This window comes from Ruditapes philippinarum, unplaced genomic scaffold, assembly GCF_026571515.1.
Source record: "Ruditapes philippinarum isolate M1 unplaced genomic scaffold, ASM2657151v2 ctg8071_1_1_1_1, whole genome shotgun sequence".
NCBI classification, from domain to species: domain Eukaryota; kingdom Metazoa; phylum Mollusca; class Bivalvia; order Venerida; family Veneridae; genus Ruditapes; species Ruditapes philippinarum.
In genome coordinates, this window is record NW_026857635.1 from 1 (window position 1) to 10,026 (window position 10,026).

Consider the following 10,026-nt stretch of genomic DNA (forward strand, 5'->3'; position numbering starts at 1 on the left):
TATAGTATCTAGGTTTCTTTTCAACTTTTGTTTTCTTTTGGACATGTAATTATCGTAGGCAAACCCTAAATTTAGATCTATATAACTCTAGAAATGAATTATACATTTATTAAACATGGAGGCTGTCCATTCTGACATGCTAACCAGTAATTGAATTTATCACATAAACCGCCGCGCAGGAGTGTAATAAAGCCATTTAATGAAAACGATATTACACTAGTGTAATAACACTTTCAGACGTGATTTGCATTATATACAAACATAGCGTTAAAGTGCGCATACGTTAGCGTTTAACTATAGGCGTGTCAATGAAAAATGACCTTTTTTAAAAGCTGACCGTTCTTATTTATATTGTGTGATAAACAGAATATTATATTGTGTAGATTCAATACTAAATTTATTGAACTCTTTGAATAAAACAATATTATACTTGCCAGAGGCTCGCAAAATATGATTTTATTCAACTCGTTCAATAAATTTAGTAATTAGCCTGTACTCATTGAATATACTCTATTTATAAGATATTTTGTTGTCATCCCATACTCTTAAGTAATGTATTCTTTAGAAACCATGTTTTGTGCGAAATATATCGAAATAAAACTAAAATTCCTAATAATTCCTAAATAATTCCTCCCCTAATAAAGGCCCCCCCAGGCTTTTTGATCGGGTAAACAATCTACTCATCAGTGCTGAACTCATAATTAAAGCCATAATTTTATTCAAATCATTCAGAATCCATAGTATTTTATAGTAAACACAAAAATGTACAATATGAACTTTAAAACCTTAACATTTTTTAATGTCATTACCAACACTTGCTAACACTAAATGTATTTACAGTGATTTTTTATTTAGGAAAAACTGTGTTGTAATAACAGCCCCCCTTTTTTGGAAAAATGTTAAGCCCCCGGGGGCGTTTTATTAGGATTTTTACGGTACCTGGACTTTCTCCACCGTCATAGAAATAGTCATCCGGTGTAAATCCTGCCTCGAGAAGAGCAGTACGGCAGGCGCTTCTTACAACTTCCTTGACAAGGTCCCGGAACTCCATCAGTCGTCCGGCCACCTCACTGAGCTGTGTAAACTGGGCCTCGTTAAACTCTCTGAGAGAATATGTGTGACCTTTCTCGACCTTGCATAGACCCATGTCACTGATCCTGTGACACATTTCACGTACGTTCATCAACGCTGGCCGTAATGACTGAAATACAAAATAATTCATGTGCATTTTTTTGTAAAATTTTTTACTTTAAACAATTTAAAACATCAATTTGACTATCACTTAAGTGCTAAATAATGAACATTTGTGCTTTCCGTCTAAATCAGGGCTGTCATTTGAAAATCTCTATATCAATATATCATTTAAGAGAAAGTATATCATTTTCAGCGGAAAATAGAGCATTTTTAGTGGAAAATATAGCATCCAAGGGAAAAACATATTTATTCTTGGGCTTGGGGAAACAGCCTTAATTCAGCTACGAAATATAGGGGTAAAAAATCACTGCTTTTCATCAATGACAGTCCTAGAATCATGCATATACTTACAGGATTGACTATAAAGAGGTTGGCATTGAGGGCCTTCTTGCATTGAGCAATCTTCTTTGATTTTACATTGCCTCTCCATACACTGAAAGCTTTCCATTTTCTGAACAGTGCAAATGTTGGGATCTGAAAGAACAAAGAATGTGTAAATTGAATTTTACCAATAAAAAAAATATATAGATTATTTAGTGCAAATGTTTGGATCTGAAGAACAAAGGATTCGTAAATTGAATTTTACCAAAAAAAACAAAAAATATATATAGATTATTTAGTGCAAATGTTAGGATCTTTAATAATGAACAAAGAATTTGTACAGGAATGTGAATTGATTAAATATATTATATAACTTATCTGCCCTTGATCTTGATTTGTGTAAAAAAAAAGGGCAGATAACTCTTAAAATGAAAAAAAACAAGAGGGCCATGATGGCCCTAGATCGCTCACCTGAATTATCAAACTCATCCAAACAATTACCTAGACAAGCATTCTGACCAAGTCTCATGACAGGTGAGTCAAAAATGTGACCACTACAGTGTTAACAAGGATTATCCATATTTGAGCAGTGCAACCTAGTTTTTTACCCAGGTGACACATATTCAAACTTGACCTAGAAATCATCAAAACAAACTTTCAGACCAATTTCCAGGATACTTGGATCAAAACAGTAGCAACTAGAGTGTTAACAAGATTTTTCTATTTTTAGCTCCGGTGACCTAGTTTCACATGCGATTTCGAACTCATCCAAGCAATTACCTAGACAAGCATTCTGACCAAGTTTGATGATAATGGAGTCGAAAATGTGACCACTAGAATGTTAACAAGGTTTTTCCATATTTGGGCGGTGTGACCTAGTTTTTCATCCAAGATGACCCATGTTCGATCTTGATTTAGAAATCATCAAAACAAACTTTCAGACCAATTAACAGAATATTTGGATCACAACAGTAGCCACTAGAGTGTTAACAATATTTTTCTATTTTTAGCTCCTGTGACCTAGTTTTTCATCCGAGATGTCCCATGTTCGATTTATTCCCAGCAATGACCTAGACAAGTTTCCTGACCAAGTTTGATGACAATTGAGTCAAAATTGTGACCACTAGAGTGTTAACAAGGTTTTTCTATTTTTAGCTCCTGTGACCTAGTTTTTCATCCGAGATGACCCATGTTCGAACTCATCCGAGTTATTACCTAGACAAGCATCTTGATCAAGTTTGATGATGATTGATGCAAAAATGTGACCGCTAAAGTGTTAACAAGGTTTTTTTATTTTTAGCTCCGGTGACCTACTTTTTCATCCGAGATGACCCATGTTCGAACTCATCCAAGCTATCAACTAGATAAGCATCCTGACCAAGTTTGATGATGATTGATGCAAAAATGTGACCGCTAGAGTGTTAACAAGGTTTTTCTATTTATAGCTCCGGTGACCTAGTTTTTCATCCGAGATGACCCATATTCGAACTCATCCGAGTTATTATCTAAACAAGCATCCTGACAAAGTTTGATGATGATTGGGTCAAAAATGTGACCACTAGAGTGGTCACAAGGTTTTTCTATTTTTAGCTCCTGTGACCTAGTTTTTCATCAGAGATGACCCATGTTCGAACTCATCCAAGCAATTGACTAGACAAGCATTCTGACCAAGTTTGATGATGATTGGTTCCAAAAATGTGACCACTAGAGTGTTCACAAGGTTTTTCTATTTATAGCTCCTGTGACCTACTTTTTCATCCGAGATGACCCATGTTCGAACTCATCCGAGCTATCACCTAGACAAACATCCTGACCAAGTTTGATGAAGATTGGGTCAAAAAATGTGACCTCTAGAGTGTTCACAAGGTTTTTCTATTTTTAGCTCTTGTGACCTAGTTTTTTCATCTGAGATGACCCATGTTCGAACTCATCCGAGCTTTCAACTAGATAAGCATCCTGACCAAAGTTTGATGATGATTGAGGCAAAAATGCGACCGCTAGAGTGTTCACAAGCAATTGTGGACGGCCGGACGGACGACGGACGACGGACATTCATCGATCCTAAAAGCTCACCCTGAGCAAGCTCAGGTGAGCTAAAAAGCCTAATTCTGATTGCTCAAAATGTCTTGTCCGCAATGAAGACTGTTGCAAATATCCTTAAGGTATATTTAATCCTGCTTTTAATTCAGGAATATTTCAAACATGAGCAATATATTTATATTAACAAATTACTTCTTTAAACCTTGGCTTTTTTATCTAGATGTAATATAATGATGTATACAAACACCTGCTTACAAGGACTCATCATTCTTAAAAGTATAACATCCAAAATTTACCCCCAAAAATTACAGTGACCTAATGGTTAAGGTATCTGCCTCTTAAGCCAATGATCTTGGGTTCAAACTTTATAGTCTTAAGTTCATATTGCCTAATATGACACCAGTAAGTTCTAGTTACATTCAAATAAGGTACATATTTCTTTCACACTTATTGAGCTTGAATAAAATCATTATTATTTGTGGGCACAAATTTTCGTGGATTTTGTGGGTTACTAAGGTCAATGCACTAATTTAAGACCCAGCAAAATTTTATCACAACAAGTACTTCTTGCCACGTCTCTTTTCTATATATATTACAAACATGCATCAGTGCTTAATCTGCCGATTTTTGTGTAATGAATGCCCAGAGGCAAGGATTAAATTTATTGACAAGCACTGTGTGATACGTAAAGATATGTACATGTTGTAAGTAAAATGAGCGGCGATAAAGTGTAACATTACTCTGTATTAGGTTGTTTTTTTTACAAGAAATTGAAAATCCACGAATTCAAGAACCCACGATTATGCCCTTTTTAATAACACCACGTAATTTCATGCCCATTCTTTTTTTATTCACAGTAATACTTCAAAAACATTTATCTACAATATATCTCACAAATTAAGGATCCATTTTTCTTTCAAAGACAGAAACTATCTTAAGAAACATTTCTCTTACCTTAATAATTTTTCTGAAGTAATCATATTCCAGTTCCCATCTGTCTAGCGTAACAAATTCTGTTTCATCGTCGCTACGGATACGAGTTACTCCTTTCTGACTGATTGTACAGTAGTCTGATTTGTTAATATTTTCATGATTCACCACCCTAAAAATAAGAAAGTTTGTTTTATATATCACTACATTCAAGGGGAAATTTGAGTATTATTATAATTATGTTGTTCAAGGTTAATTTTGAACTTTAAATCTGCAAGGTATACTTAGTTAAGTACTTAAATTGAAGAAAAAAAAGAAACAACACTAAATACAGCAAATTTAATAAAAAATGCCTTATCTGAAAACCAAATTTGTTATTATCTGCATGTATAATGTATTTAAAATCCATGTGTAAAAACAGATATAAGAATATTTATAGAGAAAAAAAACAACCTTATCTAAACAAAACTAAAGTAATAAATATTCATATAAATTGGACTGATTTTATCACAAATACGGGATCATATTCCAAAATTATTCTTTAATTTTTCCAATCCAATATTCACTGATATTCTTATAATTTGACCTTATCTTAATACTATGAATGATTGTTTTAAAATGCATATAAAAACCACACCAAAACATATATACACAAACAATTAACATATAGAGGGTTTTCATTATTAACAGCTTGGCGATCCATATCTTCCCTTTAAATGCTGTAAAAATTAGTTTTATATTCAGCTTATTGACTAAAATATCCCCCTTGACCCTTGGCTAAATCAATTGTTTTTATTGGTACATCTGTTGCTTCAGATAAAAATGAAAACCCTGATATACCATTTTTACACAATTATGTTTAAAAGCTACAGAAGTAAATTGTGATAAATTTCTTTTTTTTTTCTTTCATAAAAGAAAAACATAGTAATCAGGGTTTTTTTTCACAGGTTTAGGGGGAGGGGTTGGGAAGAATCTGGAGCCCTAAATTTGGGGAGAAAATAATATATTTATCGTATTTTTGTATAAAGGGACGAAAAAACTTGATGTCAATTAAATTTTTGGGGAAATTAAATTACTGCATGACTTTTAAAGAATTTTTCTTCCGGACAGCCACCCTAAAATGACCCCTGCTATAGAAGGGGCAAAAAAAAACTTGTAATAAATACTTACTTCAGGTTATAGTAGTGATAATCTACAGAAGATTTGGGTACAGCTGGACTCAAGTACAGGAATCCGATCCTCTCATGATCTTTGATGAGTTGTGTTATTTTACCGGTGTCATTCATACCCTCATATGTCTCTAATACTGTAGGAAATAAAAAATCAGTTCTCAACTTCCGGTAAATCCCTGGTATTCCTACACATTCGAACAACAATAATCATTTAACAAAAATGCTACAACCGATATAACTCCTTTAAAATATTCTTTAATATTTGCACCAGAGACTAATAAAGCTTTAGTAATTAAAAAATTAAGATTCAAACCTTTTGGTTTTGTTGAGGCTGGGATAACAGGGCCAGCTGCATGCACCTTTCCTCTGGGCGTGCTAACCTTGGCTTGTTTAGTTGGTGTTGGTGCTCTAGATCCAAGAGTCTCTTGCTTCTGTTTCAAGTCATCAGGCAAGTCTGGTAAGGGAGATGGTGGCATGCCCTCTGGTCTTTCCAAGGGAAGTGGAGCGCCTGAGCTCTTGCGTTTTTTCTTCAATGGTTCTTCAGCCAGCTTAGCAAATTTCTCTGCTTCAAGCCTTTCCTTATTCTTTTTCTGTATATATTCAGGTTGGTTTCTTTCTTGATGCTTTTGTAGACTTGGCTAAAAATGCAAATTAAACATGGTAAACATGGTTCTTTTTATGTGATACTTAAAATACCAGGCATCTATTGGAAAGTTTGAACTTATGATTAAGCAAAAGGAATTTCAGTCTTTATAAAAATTTATAACTACATATATTCATAACATATCATACTCAGCAAGAGCAGTAGGTTAGGACAGTGTGCTGGACTATTCTCAGTGCTTGATATTAAATTATACATGTAAAATCTTCTGAATTTGAAAATTTGCCAGAATACAAATTAGAATTATTGGCCTTGAACAGAGACCTCCTATTATGCAAAAAAGTTTGTGAAGTTTCAAACCATAATTCCCCTCAGGAGTTATTGAGATATTATATAACTTGCAAAAACTTAACATAAGTATGACACTGACCCCTGGGAGAGTACAATAGCTCACCATATTCTTCGTAATAGTTAAGCTAAAATTATGTAAATATATATATCATGTACATGTATTAAGAATAATAAAACATTTTTATAATTATTGAACATTCAGGGAAGAATATAATAATTTATTTAATTTTACCTATGAAATATGGTGCTATATCAGTCAAATATATTTCATATTTTTTAAAAATAAATATGAAATATAAATATGAAAGTGGGCGGAGTCAAAACCCATATTTATTTGAAGGGACTTCTTTCGCCATTTTGTTTGAAAAATCTGATAAATACAAACAACTTTTTTGTTGAATTTTGTTTTGAAAACTATCTAGAATGATAGAAAATGGTCTAACTAAGAAAATAAATCCGAACACCAATATCTTTAATTCAGTCATTAACGCTGTACAGACGTTTAAAAAGTTGTTTACGTGACGTCACAATCTAGCGCTAAATATCGCGTGCAAAACAAGACGATACTTACATGACTGCGCGCTGTATAATTGCAGTTGCGCAGCAGGCAAGGGGGTTCATAACCATTTTTCTTTGATAATCAGTGATTTTTCTCACTAAATTGGGAAGAGGTCTTAGCCTTTTGATTTTGGGAAAACTTGTCGCTAAAATTGCTGATTTGGGAAGTAAAAAAGCTGGTTTAAGTTGAGATTTTTGGGAAAACTGCATGATTTTAAATAAAATTTCCATTGGGAAGAGGCCTTTTTTCGGAGTCTGTTATATAAGTAGGAAAATCACTGATAATGAAATTAAATAAAAAGGTTATTTTTTCGTTTTTCGTGAAATATGGTATATATTTTCACTCAACATGATAAAATGCCTCATATTTTCACTCGCCGTCCCGGCTCGTGAAAATATGTGGCTTTTTATCATGTTTCGTGAAAATATATTCCATATTTCACTCAAACGAAAAAATATCCTCTTAATATCCCTTTGAATTTACAATTCATAGGAAACATTATATTTTAACAGTCATTGTTAAATATAAGTGTTTTATGTACTTACCACGGGCTCCAATTTTGGAGCTATTGGAATATTTGCTTTTTTGACCTGTGTTTGTGTCACTCTGTTGAATCGTAAGACTCTGGGATTTATTGATGCTTGCTGTGGAGCATAGGAATATAATCTTGCTTTAAGTTGCTCTGGATCCACAGCTTTGAGGCCTGCCAGGGGTCCATGATTACCTTCATTCATCTGACTGTCTAAGGAGGCCCCAGTTTGACTATTAGCTGCACCATTTACCCGGCCATTCATCTGGCCATTAAGGCTCTGACGAGCCAGAGGTTGTCCGTAGGACATCTTTCCTCCCTGCTTTTCTGTCTGTCAATAGACAAGTGAAAATTAAAAAAAGCTGTTACATAAAACCTAAACATTTTGATATTTATTAAACACTATAATGCTTTACTAATTTAAGTGTACATGAGTCTTAAATACAATATATTTCTGCTTATTCTAACCTAATTGTTGACAACATGAAAGTCCCTATGGTTCATTAATTCTTAATGCTGAAAAAGTCCATTAATCATAATGTTCTAGCATAATGGATATCTGATGAGACTGTCATTCTTGGGATAATATTAAAAAAATCATTGATTAATCATGGACTGATTAAACCTGTAGTTTGCAAATTTTTGCCAGTATGATTTAAGAAATTCTAACATGCAAAAATCAAGTAGCTCGTCAGTTTAAAATTTTAACAGAAAATCATCAATGGCTCAATGTAGTGGTGAATAACAACAGCAGAGTGCATTTTTCAACATTATTTAGCAGAAAAAAAAAACAACCACATTTTTACTTAGATCAGACATTGACAATGTGTAATTATCATTAGAGTGGGTGGACCAATGCTTGCCGTAAAAATACTATATTTGATATGGCAAATTCAAATCAACGTCAACAAACCTCAATGTTATATGTCCATTTTCAAGACTGATGATATTGTTTTAAATAGCCATTGTGTAATATTCGCTAATTACATAATGATGTGCATAACTGGAGCTATAGATAGTCCGGATAAACAAGAGTGGTTTGCGTGAAATTGTACCATAGCTTGGCGTACAATACTACATGATGTAGGATTGTTTTTCGAAAAAAATCTCTTTTTATCTTATTAAGAAAACATATTGAATAAATTGTAACAACCAAATTTGGTTCATACATTTACAAGTACTCAACTTTTAGTTTGATTATTACAGCCCCATAACTCTAGAGTTAAAAGATTTTAATAATTTATATGTTGGGGGTTACATATGGTTGTTCGTCTGCTATTAGCATTGTCACGTGACTTTACCAGCAGTGAATCACACCACTCGGGATAAAATGGTGAAAGATGTAAATAAAAGCACCAGTGACCTAAATCGGAGATAACTCGCTTCTAAAATAAAAAAAATTTTACGCCGAGCATTGGTATGCGCCAAGCATTGGTCCAACCACTCAAAATTCAGGGGTTTTGGAAACTTTACAATATTTATTTTACAAAATCCCTATTTTTGATGTCAGAACTTCCTTCTTTGCTTATTTCAAATTCTAAAATCTCCCTATTTTAGAAGAAAAATCTCCCCCTTGATCATCGAAAAAAGTACACATGTATGATTTGGTCGTTATCAATAACTGTATAAATCATACAAAACTGCTCACTCAATTTGTAAGGACAGTCATGATGCAACTCGGCAATTACGTAAGAACCTATGAAAATAAACAACAAAAAAATCTGATCTGTTGACAGATTTAAAATTCATTTGTCGTTCGAAAATATGTTTAGCAACAGTTAAACAACTATGCTTTATTTACCAAGACTCATGTGTAAGTTTTTGCATTTTCAGTAAAATTTCACTAGATCTATCAATAACAGATCTAAACACGAATTTGTGAAGAAAATAGAATACGACACATAATGTAACACTCCAAGTTTGTATAAAATGACAATAACTAAACTCTTACCCTAGAAATTAAGCCTGATTTCTTTTATAATTAGATCTTTAAACATAAAAATATCCTGAAAGATTTACGAACATAAATCCGCCATGATGGTAAACATCACTTGGCAACAAGTCCGTAACGGAATGGCGGTATTGTTAATTATGATTGGATGAATATTCGATCGGGTATTTCCGTAGCAGGTGCGCTGATGCTCTACTACGCGACAAAAGTATTTTCCACGGTCCTAATTTATCAAGCTGTGGAAGATACTACGCGACAAAAGTATTTTCCACGGTCCTAATTTATCAAGCTGTGGAAGATTTGTTTAATTCGAAAATAATTGGGGTATTTTATTATTATTGGAGATATTTTTGCATAAAAGGTACAATGAGTATTTAT

The 10,026-nt window shown here is 33.3% G+C and overlaps 1 protein-coding gene across 1 annotated transcript; it reads right to left on the reverse strand.

The window, feature by feature from the left end:
* Nucleotides 1–934: 934 nt before the first annotated feature.
* LOC132750433 (dynein axonemal heavy chain 6-like) lies at nt 935–9,767 on the reverse strand (the record flags this gene model as incomplete). Its single annotated transcript, XM_060740417.1, has 7 exons — nt 9,649–9,767; nt 7,714–8,028; nt 5,971–6,295; nt 5,656–5,791; nt 4,510–4,657; nt 1,546–1,668; nt 935–1,201 (listed from the first exon to the last, which is right to left on the reverse strand). Coding segments are annotated over exons 2-7 (1,293 nt in total), but the record flags the coding sequence as incomplete, so codon positions are not given.
* Between the last annotated feature and the right edge of the window lie 259 nt (nt 9,768–10,026).